The 21,953-nt window shown below is 38.9% G+C and overlaps 1 protein-coding gene and 1 non-coding gene across 7 annotated transcripts in view; both read right to left on the bottom strand.

The window, feature by feature from the left end:
- The window catches only part of NDUFAF6 (NADH:ubiquinone oxidoreductase complex assembly factor 6), a 104,090-nt gene that overhangs the window by 67,818 nt on the left and 14,319 nt on the right, over window positions 1-21,953 (bottom strand). For 3 of the 6 annotated variants that reach the window (XM_077942409.1, XM_077942406.1, XM_077942407.1), the window contains exons 4-8: window positions 20,670-20,726; window positions 16,617-16,719; window positions 15,162-15,295; window positions 13,734-13,835; window positions 10,043-10,099 (exon numbers count right to left, since the gene is read on the bottom strand). In XM_077942409.1, coding sequence (XP_077798535.1) covers window positions 10,043-10,099; window positions 13,734-13,835; window positions 15,162-15,295; window positions 16,617-16,719; window positions 20,670-20,726 — 453 coding nt within the window. 6 annotated transcript variants of the gene reach the window in all.
- On the bottom strand, window positions 4,241-4,343 carry LOC114680438 (U6 spliceosomal RNA). Its single transcript, XR_003732665.2, has one exon. It is a non-coding gene; the product is annotated as a U6 spliceosomal RNA (small nuclear RNA).

Here is a 21,953-nt window from a genome sequence, read left to right as displayed (position 1 = left end):
CTTGTATTTTCATTTGAAGATAAGCTGAATGGCTCTCAAAAGCCATAGAATTAAAGAAGAGGATCTACTTTCAGCATCAGTACCAACTAAGAGTCTACTAACATACAAAACCACATTGCACATTCATTCAACTATACGTTTATTAATTTCTACTTGCTCTCAATCAGAAGCCATTGTAGGTGTGTGGTGGGGGTGATGTCAAGATGATTGAAACAGTGTATTCTTTTGTTCCAAAAGCTGTTTGCATTTGCAAAAATGTAACATTTTAAGCCACTCACAATTTAAGTAGGCACTAATTCATAGCTGATACCGAAGACTTAAATTGAGATAGAGCCAAATGGGGCAGGAGACAAGGCTACTGAAAATACAGGAAAAAGGAAACTGTGGCATAATCCTGGTCCTGAGAGTGAGATTCATTTAGAGTCAGATCGACCAGTTACCAGCAATGTAAAAAATTTTGGTTTTTCCAATTGGTAGATATTTTATAAAAGTTTTATATTATTATTAATTATTATTCATTTCTCTTTGAGACAGGGTCTTGCTCTGTCACCCAAGATGGAGTACATTCATGTGTCACTGCGGCCTCACCCTCCTGGGCTCAAGTAATCCTCCCACCTCAGCCTTCCTAGTAGCTGGGCGTGCACCACCACACCTGGCTAGTTTATGTATTTTTGGTCGAGATGGGGTTTTCGATGTTGCCCAGGTTGGTCTCAAACAATTTAAAAGTTTGATGAACAAAAATGTGCCTTATTTCATAGGCTTTTAGGAAAACCAAATGAGAACACTGATGAAAGTATACAGCACAGTGCTCATCACTGGGAAGCACAATGTATAGTGCAGAATGTACAGTATAAAGTGTAGCAACCCTTAAATGGATGTTCAATACAATACTGTTAATATCACTTATACAAAGTTTGTCAATACAGTTTTGTTCACGATCATAATGCTGAATGACAGAGTGAGGCAGTGGGATTAATAAAAAAGTAAAAGCTTCCAGACCAGCCAGAGCTAAAATCAAATTAAGGCTCTAGCTCTTGCCAGCCACTCTGACCTTAAAGAAGTCACATTATTATAATGGATAAATTTTTACACAAGATTGTAAAAATTAAATGTTAGGGATATAAAGCCCACAACACGTGACTGATCCTCCTCAAATATTAATTTCACTCTTTATGACTCCTAAATAAATGCATCTTCCAGCTATTCTGAACACCTAGGTTATAGCTGCTCAGCATGTAAGCCCCTATGATAACTTGAGCCCTTTCCCCTTTCCTTCCCCAGTGGTGAAGGGAGGATGACATTCCCTCTCCCTGCCCGCTGGCTCGAGTGTGGCTTATGGCCTATGTACAGCTAAACCGATATTCCTGTTGGAGCTCCAGCTTCCAGGGACAGCACAGCAGCCAATGGCAGTGCCTCTGCCAGAACCTCAGCAGTCTTGGCACCCTAGTCCCACGGCAACTTCTCATCAATTTTGTGAGCTACTTGACATCCATGCAATAAATTCATTTTCTCCTTAACAGTCACTTCCTGTTGTTCCTAAATAAGAACCCTAACTTTTATAAAACTAATAGACTAGAATTAACATCAGTGCCATGAAATTATTTTAATATCTTTTTCTCCATGACTGCATATACAAATATAATGGAAGTAATGTATTCTTCTGCTGTAAAGATGGGTGGAATATATCAAAATCCACTCGCCGAATTTTCTTTAGAAAGTCCTCTAGAGAAACCTGGAAAAAAGAGAATAGTAATCACCAGATCATAAAATGATTAAGACTTAAAAAAAAAAAAACTAAAGAATAAACACAAGTGTTTAGGCTATGTTAGTTTCCCTGAGATGGTTTTCTATATAATAAGAATTTAAGTGAGAATTTTTAAAGAGAGAAAGAAAACAAAAAGGCATCTAAGAAGCTTCTACTAGACCAGTAAAAGGGTATCACAGATCTAGTACTAGAAAAACCAAGCCTCTTCTGCTCATAATATAAAAAGCTTTGGTCAAGACATAAAGGATTAGCAAAATCATGTTTCCCTGGACTTATTACTAAATTCAGTGGAATGCAAACAGGCTGTTTCAATCAGGGAAAACGAAACATCCCCACCTCGAACCCCCAAATGTAGTGTACTATGAGGGGTAGCTCAAGTTGTCTTTTAAGACATTATTTTGTGAGGAAGCCGAACAGGTGTCCACGTTGTTGCTAGAGCACATGATTTTCAACCAGGCAAAATTATCACCCCATCCTTTCCCCACCACAAAAAACCTGACAAAGTTTCCACAAGGATAACAGCAGGATAGAAAACACCAATGATGTGCAGTATCTTTGCATGGTTTTCAATTGTCATGATTTATAAATTTTTATTTTATTTTAATAACATTTTTGTTAAACAGGCAGGTCACTTAGTTTTGTGCTCCACCTTTCTAAGAGGCACCAGACCTCCTCAGGCCACATAAGCAGCGCCCCCTAGAGTTCTGCAGCACAGAACCTGGGTGATCAATGCAGGGATTATGCCTATAGATTCTGTAGAATATGCAGACAAAAACGAAGAAAACAAAAAATATTTTCTTCCAGACTTTTTTCCCATACTTTTATAAATATAGGAGTGAAATACAAACAAATTCATTATCTACTTTTTAAAACCCTAAACTTACATATATAGACAACAGGAGACATATGCATCAATGTGCCCAGTTGCCTTGTTTTATATTAGCAAGAAACTTAGAAACAATCCAGAGACCAGGTGCGGTGGCTCACACCTGTAATCCCAGCACTTTGGGAGACCAAGGCAGGTGGACTGCTTGAGCTCAAGAGTTCAAGACTCGTCTGGGCAACATGGCAAAACCCCATCTCTCAAAAAATACAAAAACAATTAGCCGGCTGTGGTGGTGCACACCTGTAGTCCCAGCTACTTGGAAGGCTGAGGTGGGAGGATGGCTTGAGCCTGGGAGGTCAAGGCTGCAGTGAGCCTGCACTCTAGCCTGGGTGACAAAGACCCCATCTCAAAAAAAGAGAAACAATCGAGAAATTCTTTGATCTAAAAAAAGAGGAATCATTTGTACAATGAAATATTAATATTATACTGCAGTGAAGTGAATGTACTATAGGTAGATGCAGTAATATGCACAAATCTCAGAAACATTAAGAGTGTACACATGTCCTAGAAGACATAAATAGAAAATGATCCTTTTTTATAAAGCTCAAAAACAAAACTAAGCAGTATGTTGTTCAGGAATATATAAAATGATGAAAGTCTTCTTGGAATGAAAGGAAGAAAATAATACACACAAAATTGAGGAGAGCTACCTAAAAATAAAGGCAGTGGGCCGGGCACGGTGGCTCATGCCTGTAATCCCAGCACTTTGGGAGGACGAGGTCAGGATCATGAGGTCAGGAGATCGAGACCATCCTGGCCAACACGGTGAAACCCCATCTCTACTAAAAATACAAAAAATTAGCCAGGAGTGGTGGTGGGCGCCTGTAGTCCCAGCTACTCGGGAGGCTGAGGCAGGAGAATGGCGTGAATCCAGGAGGCAGAGCTTGCAGTGAGCCGAGATCGCGCCACTGCACTCCAGCCTGGGCGACAGAGCAAGACTCCGTCTCAAAAAAAAAAAAAGAAAAATTAAGGCATTGGCAGGGGAATGAAATGGGAAAAACATGAGTGCAATTTAATGGTGACATGCTAGTTCCTGGCTTGAGTGGTGAGTTCATGGTGTTTATTACGCTATACATTGCAATATATACACCTAGACAGATATATTCATTTTTAATATATAGCAAATATTAACAATTTTAAAAGAGAATAAAAGAAAAAACTTTGAAAATATTTCAGTGCACTTTCTTTCACATGTTCTCTTGGTTTTGAAAATATTTTAGTGTACTTCCTTTCAGATGCTCTCTTTTTTTTTGTAAAAAAAAAAAAAGCTCATGCTATTTCATGTTCTATAACTTGCTTTTTTATCCCTTAATATACTGTGATCAACTTGCTATCTGTAAGAATGTTAATTTTAATAGCGTTATATTAATTATAAGGAATAGTTAACAAAATTAAGGTACAGACACACAATAGAATATTATATAGCCATTAAGCGTTAGATTTATAAATTTTTTAAATGATTCAAAAAATGCTCAACAAACAGTACACTAACATATGAAGTATAATTTCAACTATACACAAAAATTAATTTCCAAAAACCCCAGAATGACTAGCAGTTCTCTTTTGGTGTTAGAATTATAGGTAATTTCTTTTTAATGGAATGCTTCATGAATTTGCGTGTCATCCTTGCGCAGGGGCCATGCTAATCTTCTCTGTATCATTCCAAAGTTAGTATATGTGCTGCTGAAGCAAGCATGGGTGATTGCTATTTTCTCCTAATACTGTTTATATTGTCCAAATCTTTACTATGAAATGTATTGCTTTTAGGATTAGGAGAAAATTCCATTAGAATACAGAGGAAATGTGACCTCAAAATCAGACAGAACTCAAGTGGATATTTTTACATCAGGCTTTGGTTCAAAGGAAAGTCTGGCTAATGGTAAATAAACTGAGTAACAAATTGATTGTGAAACTCTCAAAGACACTACAAATTTCTGAATATGAATTCTTGAAACCTCATCTACGAAGAATACACCATACCTAGATTAGTCATGTTCAAAGAGTTTTAAACTGCAAATCCTTTCCTTGAACAAAATAACAGATGCCCCAAATATAAAACAAGTAAGAGGCCCTGTCCAAGCTGGAATGAGGGTGTATGACAGAAGCAGTTCCTCAGGAATTGCCATGTTGCCACTCTAGTCTCTCTTGGCACAGGATAGAAACTGAGCGCTGGGGCTGACCACGGTGGCTCACGCCTATAATCCCAGCACTGTGGGAGGCCAAGGCAGGTGGATCACCTAAAGTCAGGCATTCGAGACCAGCCTGGCCAACACAGTGAAACCCCTCCTCTACTGAAAATATAAAAATTAGCAGGGCATGGTGGTGCATGCCTGTAATCCCAGCTGCTCGGGAGGCTGAGGCAGGAGAATTGCTTGAACCCCAGAGGTAGAGGCTGCAGTGAGGAGAGATCATGCCATTGCACTCCAACCTGAGCAACAGAGCAAGACTCTGTCTCAAAATATCCCAAAAAAACAAGAAAACAGAAGCTGAGAGCTGGGCCCCACCCCCAGAGTTTCTGATTCAGCAGGTCAGTGGTGGAGCCCAAGATCTGCATTTCTAACAAGTTCCCCAGTGAGGTGGATATTGCTGGTCCAGGGACCACATTTTGGGAACCACTGGTCCATGACAGTGGTTTTTACCCCTGGCCGTACCTTACAATTAAAACTAAACGGGGCTGGGCACAGTGTTTTATGCCTGTAATCCCAATACTTTGAGAGGCCAAGGCTGGAGGATTGCTTGGGTTCAGAAGTTCAAGACCAGCCTGGACAACATAGTGAGATTTCATCTCTTCCAAAAGTAATTTTTAAAATTAGCTGGGTGTGTTGGTACACGCCTGTGCTCCTAACTATTTGGGAGGCTGAGGTGGGAGGATCACTTGAGCCTAAGAGTTTGAGACTGTAATGGGCCATGACTCCACCACTGCACTCCAACCTGGGCAACAGAGTGAGATTTTGTCTCAAAAAAAAAAAAAAAAAAAGGCCAGGCATGGTGGCTCACACCTGTAATCCCAGCACTTTGGGAGGCCAAGGCAGGCAGATCACTTGAGGCCAGGAGATCAAGACCAGCCTGGCCAACATGGCGAAACCTGTCTCTACTGAAAATACAAAAAAATCAGCCAGGCGTGGTGGTACACGTCTGTAATCCCAGCTACTCGGGAGACTGAGGCCTGAGAATCACTTGAACCTGGGAGGCAGAGGCTGCAGTAAGCCAAGATCATAACCAGTGCACTCTAGCCTGGGCAATGGAGTGAGAATCTGCCTCCAAAAAGAAAGAAAAGTAAAAAGGGAAGTTTTTAAAAAGTATCAATGCCTGGGTCCACCAATTTAATTGGTCTGGGGCGGGGCAGCCAAGCATTGTTTAGGTCTTTTTAAAGCTCTCCAAGTGATTATAAGGGGCATACAGGGTTGAGAACAACCTTTTTCTACAAAAGTTAATGAAACAAAGTCCTTAACCTTTATGAAGCTTACTTAGTATGTTAAACAGCTGATGGTATATCCATCAACCACTAAACAGGGTGATACAGAATAATGTGTTGACGTACACAAAATACACATATGATTATATGTATATGAAAGGTTCAGAAAGATGAACAGACATTCTCCCCAGATAGGGTGGAATTGTGTGAACTCTAATTTCTTCTTTTGTATCTCTTACACTTTGAAAATTTAAAATATTAATGTACTACTTTTATAATTAGCAAGGTCAATTAAGAAACAAAATGATTTCAAACACACAGACCTGAAAACTAAGATAGAGGATGTGAAGGGATCGAAATTAATCTCTAAGTATATTTTAGAGGGAAAAGGTAGATATGTTTGGTATTACAGAAAATGTGTAAGTTTACAATTTTCAAATATTACATATCTTTGAACCTTGGCTTCTATCTATAAAATGAAGTAACCATATTTTTGCTAGGAAGACTAGGAATAATGATGGAATGACCTAACCCAGGGCCTGTCTCATAAAAGGTTCTAAGTAACTGGTAGCAATTATCACTTCTCTATGGAGATTTAGAACAACAGTTCCCAAACCTGTCTATGCATCAGAATCACCTAGGGAACTTTTTTGTTGTTGTTGTTATACTTTAAGTTCTAGGGTACATGTGCACAACGTGCAGGTTTTTTACATATGTATACTTGTGCCATGTTGGTGTGTTGCACCCATCAACTCATCAGCACCCATCAACTTGTCATTTACATCAGGTATAACTCCCAGTGCAACCCCTCCTCCCTCCCCCCTCCCCATAATAGGCCCCGGTGTGTGATGTTCCCCTTCCCAAGTCCAAGTGATCTCATTGTTCAATTCCCACCTATGAGTGAGAACATGCGGTGTTTGGTTTTCTGTTCTTGCGATAGTTTGCTGAGAAGGATGGTTTCCAGCTGCATTTATGTCCCTACAAAGGACACAAACTCATCCTTTTTTATGGCTGCATAGTATTCCATGGTGTACATGTGCCACATTTTCTTAATCCAGTCTGTCATTGATGGACATTTGGGTTGATTACAAGTCTTTGCTATTGTGAATAGTGCCGCAATAAACATACGTGTGCATTTGTCTTTATAACAGCATGATTTATAATCCTTTGGGTATATACCCAGTAATGGGATGGCTGGGTCATACGGTATTTCTAGTTCTAGATCCTTGAGGAATCGCCATACTGTTTTCCACAATGGTTGAACTAGTTTACAATCCCACCAACAGCGTAAAAGTGTTCCTATTTCTCCACATCCTCTCCAGCACCTGTTGTTTCCTGACTTTTTAATGATTGCCATTCTAACTGGCGTGAGATGGTATCTCATTGTGGTTTTGATTTGCATTTCTCTGATGGCCAGTGATGACAAGCAGTTTTTCATGTGTCTATTGGCTACATGCATGTCTTCTTTTGAGAAATGTCTGTTCATATCCTTTGCCCACTTTTTGATGGGATGGTTTGTTTTTTTCCTGTAAATTTGTTTGAGTTCTTTGTAGGTTCTGGATATTAGCCCTTTGTCAGATGAGTAGATTGCACAAATTTTCTCCCATTCTGTAGGTTGCCTATTCACTCTGATGGTAGTTTCTTTTGCTGTGAAGAAGTTCTTTAGTTTAACTAGATCCCATTTGTCAATTTTGGCTTTTGTTGCCGTTGCTTTTGGTGTTTTAGACATGAAGTCCTTGCCCATGCCTATATCCTGAATGGTATTACCTAGGTTTTCTTCTAGGGTTTTTATGGTATTAGGGCTAACATTTAAGTCTCTAATCCATCTTGAATTAATTTTTGTATAAGGAGTAAGGAAAGGATCCAGTTTCAGCTTTCTACTTATGGCTAGCCAATTATCCCGGCACCATTTATTAAATATGGAATCCTTTCCCCATTTCTTGTTTTTCTCAGGTTTGTCAAAGATCAGATGGCTGTAGATGTGTGGTATTATTTCTGAGGGCTCTGTTCTGTTCCATTGGTCTATATCTCTGTTTTGGTACCAGTACCATGCTGTTTTGGTTACTGTAGCCTTGTAGTATAGTTTAAAGTCAGGTAGCGTGATGCCTCCAGCTTTGTTCTTTTGACTTAGGATTGTCTTGGCAATGCAGGCTCTTTTTTGGTTCCATATGAACTTTAAAGCAGTTTTTTCCAATTCTGTGAAGAAAGTCATTGGTAGCTTGATGGGGATGGCGCTGAATCTATAAATTACCTTGGGCAGTATGGCCATTTTCACGATATTGATTCTTGCTATCCATGAGCATGGCATGTTCTTCCATTTGTTTGTGTCCTCTTTTATTTCACTGAGCAGTGGTTTGTAGTTCTCCTTGAAGAGGTCCTTTACATCCCTTGTAAGTTGGATTCCTAGGTGTTTTATTCTCTTTGAAGCAATTGTGAATGGAAGTTCATTCATGATTTGGCTCTCTGTTTGTCTGTTACTGGTGTATAAGAATGCTTGTGATTTTGAGACCCTGAAGGAAGCACTAAACATGGAAAGGGGCCGGGCGCGGTGGCTCAAGCCTGTAATCCCAGCACTTTGGGAGGCCAAGACGGGTGGATCACGAGGTCAGGAGATCAAGACTATCCTGGCTAACACGGTGAAACTCCGTCTCTACTAATAAATACAAAAAACTAGCCGGGCGAGGTGGCAGGCGCCTGTAGTCCCAGCTACTCGGGAGGCTGAGGCAGGAGAATGGTGTGAACCCGGGAGGCGGAGCTTGCAGTGAGCTGAGATCCGGCCACTGCACTCCAGCCTGGGTGACAGAGCGAGACTCCGTCTCAAAAAAACAAAACAAAACAAAACAAAAAAAAACAAAAAAAAAACCATGGAAAGGAACAACCAGTACCAGCCATTGCAAAAACATGCCAAAATGTAAAGACCATCGATGCTAGGAAGAAACTGCATCAACTAACGAGCAAAATAACCAGCTAATATCACAATGACAGGATCAAATTCATACATAACAATATTTACCTTAAATGTAAATGGACTAAATGGTCCAATTAAAAGACAAAGACTGGCAAATTGGATAAAGAGTCAAGACCCATCAGTTTGCTGTATTCAGGAGACCCATCTCACATGCAGAGACACACACAGGCTCAAAATAAACGGATGGAGGAAGATCTACCAAGCAAATGGAGAACAAAAAAAAGCAGGGGTTGCAATCCTAGTCTCTGATAAAACAGACTTTAAACCATCAAAGATCAAAAGAGACAAAGAAGGCCATTACATAATGGTAAAGGGATCAATTCAACAGGAAGAGCTAACTATCCTAATATATATATGCACCCAATACAGGAGCACCCAGATTCATAAAGCAAGTCCTTAGAGACTTACAAAGGAACTTCTTAAAATCACAGATTCTCCTAGGAACTGGCTTCCTCCTCAATCCCAAAAGTCTTACTTAGTAAGAAGACTCCAGGAATCTATATTTTTAAAAAGTTTTCCAGGTTACCCCACTGCAACCAGCTCCGCAGTGGGCTATGAACCACTGTTCTGGAACCACTGCTACCATATGGTCAGGTCACAATGGAGAAAAAAATGAACAGAAGAGTAAGTAATACTTATATAGCTATAAGCAGCCTAACAATCCTACAAGGTAGTTTCTCCTATTATTCCCATTTCACCTAAGAGTAAACTGAGGAATGTGGTTATTAAGGAACTTAAGGTCTCATTGCTAGTAAGGGGCAAAACAGATTCAAGCCAATGCAATCTGGCTGCAAAGTCAGTGCTAAAAACTCAGCTCACGTGCCTCTGAGAAATACAGAAATGACCCTCAGCAAAAGCATCAATAACTAATGAAAGCCACCATGAGGGAGGGAAATAAAAACAAAGGCTCCAAACTAAAGAAGTGCATTGGGAACTTTATAAAATATAAAAACAGATCATACACATCTGCTTCATTAATTATACAGCCTTCTCTGTTAATCTACTTACCGTCTGAAGAAAAGCAGGAAATGCTTTCACAGGAACACTTTTGTGAAAGGACCTAGCCTAAAAAGGAAGAGGAAAGGAAGCTGGTCAAAATTAAGCAAATAAACACTCTCGCTCTGAAAGCAACACCAGCAGTTTAACAATATTGATAGGGCCTCTCTAAAATGCAAGAAAACAGCTCATCTCCTGTAGATTAAGATTAGTTTCCTAAGCCTAAAGGACTCAGAAAAAAGTAACTATTGTAGTAAAAATTCCATCCTTTCTTAGTTCTAGCATCCTTCTTAGCTTTAGCATCTTCCAGCTATCTTACAATATCTCATAATAACTTTGACTCCCCAGCTCTGTGGTAAGTGGGAAATGAAGAAATACTTGCATTACCAAGTCCTGTGCACCCCTAGCTTAGACTGACTTTATCTCCTGTTTAAATGAGTAAGATCCTCCTAGGTGATCTCCCTGTGTTCCCTGACCTTTAATTCGTTCCACACAGCCAGACAAATTAATGTCCTTACATCATCATTTCATTTTTACCTTCTTTAATTCCCTGATAGGTCGTTTCAACAATTCATCCAGGAATTCAAAGGCCTCCACATCTTGACTCTAACCTCGTCCATCTAACCTAACTCCCTATCACTCTGGGCTACGAACACCTGGTCACTCAGGCTGATGCCCATCATCCTGTATTCGCCAAGCCCACTCTTGTCTCCATGTCTTCATTTATATTTTCCCTAACACCAGGAAGAGCCCTCTACTTCCTGACTCACTTCTTAACCCATTACACTCCAGTTTGACCCCCAGCCATTCTCTAAAATTACTCGATGATCATCCATGATTTACTAATCACCATATCTATCTTTTCTCTTTAATCTCTCTGCAGCATATAAAACTCTGATATTCCCCTTTCTTAAATCTTCTCCCTTGATTTTCAAGACACTGGCTCTCAGTTCTATTTCTCTGAACATTCTTTCCTTCCTCTTCTTCCTAATAAATGGCCTTTCTCCTTCACCTTGTAAACAGAGGTAGGCCTCGGGGTTCTGTCCCTGGTCCTCTGTACATTCTTTTTCAGCAACGCCATCCAAACTTGGAGCTTTAATTATAAGCCTTTTATGTGGATGACTCTCAAATATATCATCTTTAGTCCTGACTTCCTTTAAAAGTCACAGTCCTGCATTCTTCAATAGCCCATCTCTCTCTAATCCCCTCAAATTCAATTATGTCCAGCAGCTAGTCCAAAGTCTAATGATCCACACCAAACATAGCATTAGTTTCTGCTGTCATTGTAGCTTTTGAATGGCACCATCAAAGTGCCATACTTGAATTCTTCATGCAACCTTCAACTTTCCCTCTATCTGATCTTGCCACAGTCCAATTAGTTATCAAGCCTAGTTGATTCTACTTGTTATGTGTGGGCACATATGTATACATATATATATAAATGTACATACACATACATAAACATCTACTGTCTCTAAATCATACTCTTTCTCTCTCTCCTAACTGATCACCCAACTTCTAAACTCTCTTGTGTCAAACACTGCTAGCAGGGTTTCCTACTCCGCAACACTAATATCACTGCTTTATTTGATGATGATGATGAAAACTAACATATTTCATGTACAATATGCCGAACTACGTTATAAACTCTTCATATATGTTAACTCATTTATCCAAATAACCCTTTAAGCTGGGTGCTAAAATGATCCTCTACTACAGATGAGGAAACTGAAGCACAAAGAGGTTAAGATTACATGATTAGTAAATGGCAGAATTAGGATTTAAAGTCAGGCTTCTGGTTCCAGAGTTTGCACTCTCATCCACAATACTCTAATGTCTCTCAAAAGCCTCTACAACTCCATAATCTTTCTTCAATCCGCCATTCCAAACCTATCTTCCAGGACCACATTTCACATAACCTATACACCAGTGGTGTTCAAACCTGGCTGTTTAATTAGAAATTTAGAAATTTTAATTCCTGGCCCCATCCCAGATTTACTACCCCAATCTCCAGGGAGTGATGCCTGGGAATCGGTATTTCTCAGGTGCCTTATGTGTCCATTGACTGGGACTGCTCAGGTTCCACACAAAGCTTTCCTGCCTTTCATGATTCTGCAGTGTGCTCAGATCTTACCCAAAACTCTGCTAGTTAGTCCTAAGTAATTTCTCATCTAAAGTTCCATGTATTTTATCTATACCTCTGTCAGGGCTGAGAACTGTCTTAGATATTCATGAAATCATGAAATTAAAAAGAAGCTGAAGATAGTCTTTGCCCTCAAAGAGCTTACAATCTGATTACTTACATATTTAATATTTCACAAATATTTACTGAGTGCTCATAATGTACCAGGTACTTTAGATGCTGAAGAATATACAATAGAATCAAACAAAGTCACTTACATTCCAATGAAGTGGGAGGCAATAAGCAAACTTTTAATGTCAGGTAGTGAAAAGTGCTAAGCCAGGTAAGGAGACTGAGGGTGATGGAAAAGGAAGATGTTATTTTAGGTAAGACGGCCAGGGAAGACTTTTCTGATAGGGTGACATTTGAGCACTAACTGGAGTGGAGGTGGGGTACAGGGGAAGAAGCAGGAAAAACAGCAAGTGCAAAAGCCCTGTGGTATGCAGGTACGTGTCCAACTCTAGAATCTACTGAAGCCTAAGAAAAAAAAAAAAAGGTTCACAAGAAGTACTAGGAAAAATTAGCATTATGGGAGCTAAGGAAATAGAAAGTTTCTACCAAGTCTTCAAGAGCCACTGAAATCAAGAAACACTTCAAGGAGAACCAGAAAGGAACAACACCATGGAGATGAATGACAGACAATTTCAAGAAAGAGGAGCACAGTCAACAGTGTCAAATTCCAAACAAAAGTCCTGGAAAAGTTTGAGAGATGAAGAACTAACTCTTAGGGAACAACTGAAGTGACAGGCAGGAGAAATCAGGAACCAGTCCAGGAGCTAAGTCCGAGAATCAATGGAAGAAAAGTCAGAAAGTGACACAGAGAAAAAGAAGTCTATGGTGTCAAAAAAAAGAAGAAAAGTTCACAAAAACAAATTGTAAGTGACCATTGAATTTGGCAATAAGGAGAGTTGCCAAACTTGCGATTGTTTATTAGAATGGGCAGGATAGGAACCAAATCACAGCATGATGGGCAGTGCCAAGGTGGAAAGGGCCTGAGGTAACAGTGAATGCGGACCACTTCCTTCCAACAGTTCACCTAGGAGAGAAAAATACCAACAGAAGGATCTACAGGCTGCCTGTAAATTCAGAAGGCAGCAGCAACAAACCAGAAGATAAAAGAGGCCACCTATCAGAGAAGCAAACTGAAAACACCAGCTGGGAGTGGCTGAGGGTGCAGCCCCTGGGAGCGGGAGGAGAGGCTTCGGCCTTGGGAGGCAGAAAGACACCTTGTCTTCCAAGAGAGAAGTGGATGGAGCACAGAGGAGCCCACATGAGAAAGCTCGGGCTTGATTTACTCAGTAAAGAACGCATTCATATGCTGTGAGGTGGGGGAAGGGACTTTTTTAAGTGAGAAAAGTTTACAACAGACTCTGAGATAAATCTACTGGGAAACCAATGAAAACTGGAATAAAGACGGCCAAGTTAGGAATACCATAACCATGTTCTAAGAATAGCCACATCTAGATATGATTATTCCCTAAATGATTTGGCAAACAAAGAAAAAAAAAAAAGCCGACTTACATGCTTTAGGTGCAAATGTGCCTGACTGGCAATGTCATATATTACATCTCTCACGTTTTTATCTCGGTTCCTCCGTAGAAAGTCCTCTTGTGAAACACCATGCTGTGTGGGGAAATATACATTATATTAGGAATCTAAAAGCACTTCCTTCCAACAGTTCACCTAGGAAAGAAAAATTAAATTGACAATTAAAACTAACTTAGCACAAGAGAACACATGACAGAACAGTACGTACAGTTTAATGCCTATTTTGTCTTTAAAAATGTGTGTGTGCACGTGCGTGTGTGTGCATGTGTGGAGAGAGAGAAAAAAACAAGAATGAGAGAGTGACACTTGGAACATGCAACAAGATTTTTTGTTTTTTGAGACAGGGTCTTAATCTGTCACCCAGGCTGGAGTGCAGTGGTACAATCATGGCTCATTATAGCCTCAACCTCCCAGGCTCAAGGGATTCTCCCACCTTAGCCACCTGAATAGCTGGGACTACAGGTGTGCACCAACACATCCAGCTAATTTTTGTATTTTTGGTAGAGATGGGGTTTCCCTATATTGCCCAGGCTGGTCTCAACCTCCTGGACTCAAGCGAGTCTCCCAAAGTGCTGGGATTACAGGCATCAGTCACTGCGCCTGGCCACAACAAGATGTTAATTAACAAGTTGTAGGTAAAACGAAAATATACAAGCAAGAAAACAAACATACAAAAAGTTTGAAAGAACAGATAATAATGAATCTCATATAGAAAACAAAGTTCTCGCCAGGTGCAGTGGCTCATGCCTGTAATCCCAGCACTTTGGGAGACCGAGGCAGGCGAATCACAAGGTCAGAAGATCAAGACCATCCTGGCTAACACGGTGAAACCCCGTCCCCACTAAAAATGCAAAAAATTAGCTGGGTGTGGTAGCATGTGCCTGTAGTCCCAGCTACTTGAGCGGCTGAGGCAGAAGAATCACTTGAACCCAGGAGGCGGAGGTTGCAGTGAGCTGAGATCACGCCACTGAACTCCAGCCTGGGTGACAGAGCAAGACCCTGTTTCAAAAAAAAAAAAAAAAAGAAAGAAAACAAAGGTCTCATAAACAGATATTTAAAATGGATTACTTACTCCAATAAAATTAAATAAGGAACAGGCTAAGGTGAACACTAGGAATAATTACTGCAGTTGCTTGGAAGGGAGGAAGGCATCAACATGAAGCTATACCAAAAGAGGTTCTCTAGACCTTCCTACTCAAAGCTCCTCTAGAGACCTAAAATGCCTGATGGACACAATTCTGACTTGATAACTCTGGGATAAAAAGAGGAAGAGCATTTTTAGTAAGCAATAAGCATTTCTTTCAAAGCAATTACTTGAATAGACTAAGCAAAAAAGCAAAAGATAACTTCCTTCCCCATATTCCTGAGGTAAATATTCAAAGGTACAAATTACAACCTTACCAGCATACAGATATCCATGGGAAGGAACACCTTTCTTCTGCTCCCATGATATGGTGTTGCTCTCAAGCAAGTGACAATGCCTTGCGCTTTTCCAATATGACTTGCAGCATGATCTGCATGAACGTCCTTTATACCTACGATTTCAGAAATTATACAGGGCTGCTCTATTCTAAGTGCATAATAAATCAATAGAAATAGCACAGAGAAATCAGCTAAACATGTAAAAACAGACATATATCCTATGTTTTATATCTGAAAAAAACAGGATTTATGAGTGAAAAACTGGGCACAAAAACAAGTTGACCATTTACCACTAGCAGATATCTAAATCTCAATCTCAACTTTTAAACGAGAGTTTTCCTCAGACTACAGCACACTAAGAACACATTTAGAATTTTAATCAGCTATCATGGAAAAACTTTACAAGTCTTCCATTTCTTCTCCTCTGTGCAATTTCCATATGACCTCATTTTAAGAATATGCTTAACAAACATTCTGCTCTTTGCTCCCTCCTTTCATTGTGACGGTAAACATGTCACCAGAGCTGTGGGCCAGAACAGGCCTGGGAGATGCAATGGGGACTTGTATTATTCTTTTAGGGAGGTATAAAGATATGTATTACCTTCTTCAAATGAGATGGTATTGTCCTTGGCCCAAATAATTTCCTCATTTCAATAAGACCTCACTAACTGGCAACAAAGTCAGAGGAGAAATCCTACCATCAAAATTTTGTTTTTAAAAAAGCAGAGAAAGAAAAATCTCAAAAACTTTTATAAATGCAGTTTTAGGCCGGGCACGGTGGCTCATGCCTGTAATCCCAGCACTTTGGGAGGCTGAGGCAGGCAGATCATGAGGTCAAGAGATCGATACCATTCTGGCCTTGTCTATACTAAAAGTACAAAATTTAGCTGGGTGTGGTGGCACGCACCTGTAGTCCCAGCTACTCGGGAGGCTGATGCAGGAGAATCACTTGAATCTGGGAGGCGGAAGTTGCAGTGAGCCGAGATTACGCCACTGCACTCCAGCCTGGGGACAGAGCGAGACTACGTCTCAAAATAAAATAAAATAAAGTGTGTTTTACTTCTTCTACTTTTCTTTTTCCATGGATAAGTATTATTAACAGGAAAGGAAGAATCAGGTTATAGGCCTTCCAAACTGTAGGAGATGCTATAGTAAAAAAGTAAAGCCACCTGCAATTACCAGAGTATTAATTTCAACATTCCCATGAGGAAAGTAGCTGTGTGAGAGCCTGAGTCTTGGATTACTCTGCATTACAAAGAAAGAGATATAAATTCCTCTTCTTGCTAACAACCACCACCACAAAAACTGTTCCTTTACAGATAGTACAAAGGAAGACTTCAGTGCTAAACTGGTCAGACTGCCAAATTATGAAAACGTGAAATCTCAAAGGTATTTTACTGGAAAAAAGAAGTATGAAACAGAAAAACAACTTACCCAATATTTCCAGTGTTAAGTAAAGAAGAGAGCTCTGTGTGTTTTCAGCATAATTTTCCAATTCCTTGATATTACGATATGCTTTATCATCTAGATTTTTTTCCTACATCAAATAAAATGCAAATAAAGTCTGTTGAACTGTATTTTATAAAGAAAAGGTGCTTTTTTTTTGCCCCAAAGAACTGAATAATAATGAATAAAAATATTTAGTATATGTTATTTAGTACACAATAAGATAAAACACTACAATATTAAAGTTCTACATATTCAATACTTTCAAATCCACCACCTCAAAATAAGACATCAGGAATAATATCAATGTACAAATCACCATGGACATGGCATTGTTTTTTAATTTCATCTGAAGCCCAAGTTATCAAAATAAACTGACTTTACTGAGCTCTTATGTAAGCACTTTAGACATTATCTTCTTAACCCGAACAATCCCCGCACCAAGAGATAAGGAATTCATACTTTCCCCATTTTACAAATGAAGAAACTGAGGCATGGATCCAAGGACACACAGTTAATAAATAAATAAATGGTGGGGACAGGAACCCACATATGTGACTCGTGAATCTACACAGTCAATGAGGAAAAGGTACCTAGAAAAAGAAAACAGAAACCAGTGCCTACCCCATCCCCCAAAAAGAAACCATGCTCAATAAAATAACAGGGTTGATCCCTAAATACACTATATTCAAGAAACAGAAAAATGAGAATCTAATAGCAAGAACACTTAGCCACTTTTATAATAATACATTTACGAAGATTATTATTAGGGCAAAATATTATCCCCTATTTCACCCTCTTTAAAATCAGAAGAAACTAACACCAGCATCAAATGCCACATGCAGGGTTTTAAAAAAAAGAGGCCGGGCGGGGTGGCTCATGCCTGTAATCCCAGTACTTTGGGAGGCCAAGGTGGGCAGATCACCTGAGGTCAGGAGTTCAAGACCAGCCTGGCCAACATGGTAAAACCCTGTCTCTACCAAAAATACAAAAGAAGTCAGCTGGGCATTGTGGCGGGTGCCTGTAATCCCAGCTACTCGGGAAGCTGAGGCAGGAGAATCTCTTGAACCTGGGAGGCAGAGGTTGCAGGGAGCCGAGATCATGCCATTGCACTCCAGCCTGGGCAACAAGAGTGAGACTCCATCTCCAAAAAAAAAAAAAAGAAAGAAAGAAAGGAAAAAGAAAAGAAAATGACACCAGCAATGATTCCAGAAAAAAAAAAATGCATCCTTTATGGTTTGTTAAATTCAGACATAACTAACATACCATAAAATTTATCCCTTCAAATAATACAATTCAGTGGTTTTTAGTATGTACACAAAGTTGTGCGGCTATCACTATTATCTAATTCCAGAATATTTTAATGACCCCCAAAAGAAAACTTGCATCCATTAAGCAGACACTTCCCATTTCCCCCTCCCCTCAGCCCTGGCAAACCACTAATCTACTTTTTGTCTTCATGGATTTGTCTATTCTGGGCACTTCATAAAAATGGAATTGTATAATATGTAGCTTTTTGTGCCTGGCTTCTTTTAATTAGCATAATGTTTTCTTCATCTACTGGTACTTCATTTTTTTTAGTTGAATAAATTATTAATAATATTCTATTGTATGGATATACAATATTTTGTTTAACAACTAATTAACAGACTATGAGTTCTTTCTACTTTTGGGCTATCATGAATAATGTTGCCACAAACATTCATATACAAGTTCTGGGTGGATGTATGTTTTCATTTCTCTTGGGTATAAATCTAGGGATAGAATTTCTGGCTCTATGGTAACTCCTATGTTCAACTCTTTGAAGAAAAAGTAGGCAAACTATTTTTCCAAAGCAGCTGCACCATTTCACATTCCCGCCAGCAATGTATGAAAGGTTTTAACATCTCCCTGTTTTCACCAATATTTGTTAACGTGCATCTTTTTTTATCACAGCCATCCCAACAGCTGTGAAGTGATGTTTCTTTGTTTTAATAAGCATTTCTCTAATGAAAAGATGTGAAACACCTTTTCAGAAGCTTATTGGTCATTTGTATACCTTATTTGCAGAAATGTCTACTCAAAGTCTTTCCCCATTTTTAAATTGAGATTTTTTTATTGTTGAGTTGTAAGTTTCTTGCATATTTTAGATCATTGTCCCTTATCAGATATATAACTGGCAAATATTTTTTTCTTTTAGTACAATTTATCTATTTTTTCTTTTCTTGCTTGTGCCTTTGGTATCACATCTAAAAAACCATTGCCTAGCTAGGCGCAGTGGCTCACACCTGTAATCCCAGCACTTTGGGAGGCTGAGGCGGGTAGATCACAAGGTCAGGAGATCAAGACCATTCTGGCCAACATGGTGAAACCCTATCTCTACTAAAACACACACACAAAGCTGAGTAGTAGTCCCAGCTACTCAGAAGGCTGAGGCAGGGGAATTGCTTGAACCCAGGAGGTGGAGATTGCAGTGAGCCGAGATGGTATCACTGCACTCCAGCCTGGCAACAGAGTGAAATTCCATCTCAAAAAAAAAAAAAGAAAAAAAAAGAAACTACTGCCTAACCTACAAATCACTAAGATTTACACCTATGCTTTCCCCTAAGAGTTTCAGTTTTAGCTCTTACATCTAGGTCTTTTAATCTAGTTTGAGTTCATTTTTGTATATGGTGTGAGGCAGGGGTCAAAACTTATTATTTTGCAAGAGGTATCCAATTGTCCCAGCATCATTTGTTGCAAAGACTGTTCTTTCCCAAGTGAAATGTCTTGACACCCTTGTCACTCAACTGACTATAAATATATGGGTTTATATCTGGACTCTCATTTCTATTCCATTGATCTATATGTCTACCCTATATCAGTAACACACAATTTGATTACTGTAGCTTTGTAGTTAAGTTCTGAAATCAGGAAATGTGAGCCCTCTAACTTTGTTCTTCTTTGTTAAGATTATTCTGGCTATTCTGGGTCCCTTGCATTTCCATATGAATTTTAGGACCAGTTTGTCAATTTCTGCAAAAAAGAAAGCTGGAATTTTGATAAAGATTGCACTGAATCTATAGATCAATGTTTGCTCACAGTTCTTTACTTTTAAATATCCCCCCTTCAAAAGCCAAGTGTTATTTTTCATTAAACTAAAACAGTGTCTCTGTCTTGGGTTCTCTAATTTTCTTTACCTTGTAAAAACAGAAAAGATGACACCTGAAAATAGGTCTTCTTAGCTAATAGCTCTTTTTGGCTTCTTCTGATTATTAATACAGCCTATAGCTAGCAAACTGTATCTAAATAAACTAAGTAAACTTACATTTCCATGACAACAGCATGTAATTAATATCAGGCCAAGGGGAACACTGACCTAACAATGCATCAGAAAGGTCACACATGTTAGGCCATGTCACACAGCAATTCACTGACTTGGCTGGACCTAGAACTAAGTTCTAAGAATTTAGTACAGGATTCCATTCACTGGAACTGTCAGACTTTCTTTATGCCCTCTACTATTTAGACACAGATCCAAGTACTGGGGTATACATAAAGGTATGTGCATGACTAGTCAAGTATCTGATGATATTAAGGAATAATTAGTAATTTTTAAGGTATGATAATCATATTATGGTTATTTTTTGTCTTTATCTTTTTAAGATACATATGCATTTATAAATCAGATGATAAGATGTCTGGGATTTTCTTTAACATGTCACCAGATATTCTACACATGCAGAGTATTCTCTCTACTTTTATGTAAGTATGAAAATTTCCTTTTAAAAACAAAATTGTGGAGTGTGGTTGTGCATACGCATGCCTCTGCCTGGGTGCCTGTCTCAATGTGAGGGTATGGGGGGTTGATGTGAGTAGCATGCAAGGGTAAAGTATGAATAAAATGACATGGTTCTCTAAAATTTTCCATCCTCTAAAATATTAATATACAATCAAAATATTTACTTCCTGAAGAATTAGCTTAAGAATTAAACAGGAAGAAAGAAAGAAAGAAAAAAATAAAATAAAACAAAATAATTAAACAGGAAGAAAAAGCTTAAAACTTGAACAATTTCGACTTACTCTTTCATCAGTGATTTTCATAAGCCATCTTTTAGTCAGATTATGTCTTTTAACAGCCTAAAAGACAAAGAGTATTATAAGTTTTCAGAAAGTACTAGAAATGACTTCTGTAGAACTGAATAAAATAAACAAACCAAATACAAAACTAAGTAAGGAAACATTTGTAATAACTCATCACCAGATAGACAGCTATGTTAAAGAAATATCAAGGAAAAAGAAAACGTCCCTAGAAAATATTTCAAAACATTTACAAGATTATATTTCTAATATTTTTCTACTAACTTGTCTTTTTTTCCTATACTGCTAATAATTTAACAATTCCACTTTCAAACAAAAACAAAACAAGAATTATGCATCAAATACTGAACTTCTCTATTATGTGATATACCCCGACATTTTATTTTTTTAATTGTAGAGACAGGGTCTCACTATGTTGCTGGTCTTGAACTCCCGGGTTCAAATTATCCTCCCGCCTCAGCCTCCCAAAGTGTTGGGATTATAGGCATGAGCCACTGTGCCTAGCCACCCTGACTTCTATGCTTACTCATTACACGCAAATTTTTTTCCACAGGGTAAAGATTCTATTTAGCAAAAGTAACCACTCCTCCAAAAACACAGTAACTAAAACTCCAACAAAAACAATCCACATGGTAAATTGTTACCTTAGCTAGTAAAGACACTCCAGTAGGAAAGAGCTCACCTAGTGCTCAGACACTTGTCTCTACTACAATTCTCCTAAAAGGAATCAGGGCTCTCGAGAAATGGGTGATTCCAAAGGTGAGGCAAGGGAGAGATTCAAGAGGATCTTAGAATATCTTATTGTGTCAGAAAATAAGAAAGTGCTCCAAAAAAATGATGGAAGCGTGTCACAAGGACATAGCAGCCACTGTGAACGAGTTCCCCCTGTCCAAAGCTGGAACAACCTGAACACCCAAATCAGTACATGAGTGAATTATAAACTGTAAAAAACAAGAAATCATGTGTCGACACCAATAATTAATAAACAAATAAATAAAGGAAAATAAGAGCTCATTCTTATAGCAGAATGCTAAGTGCCAACTGGTAAATGTGGACCAAGCACTGAGGTTGAGAAGTTATCATTTTGCAACCATAAGAGTAAAGACTGAATCAGACAAGAAGCATTAATGGCTACTAAGTTTAGGGAGAAATTCTGATGAGGAGGAGGATATTTACAGTCTTAAAGTCTCTCCTCAAAAACTGTTGATTACTGCAAGTGGAATTACAGTGGGAAAACCAGGCAAAATTGTGACTAAGTAATAAAAA

Source organism: Macaca mulatta, chromosome 8 (genome assembly GCF_049350105.2).
Source record: "Macaca mulatta isolate MMU2019108-1 chromosome 8, T2T-MMU8v2.0, whole genome shotgun sequence".
Classification (NCBI taxonomy): domain Eukaryota; kingdom Metazoa; phylum Chordata; class Mammalia; order Primates; family Cercopithecidae; genus Macaca; species Macaca mulatta.
Note: the sequence above shows the minus strand (reverse complement) of the source record. Positions and strands in the feature narration are given on the sequence as shown.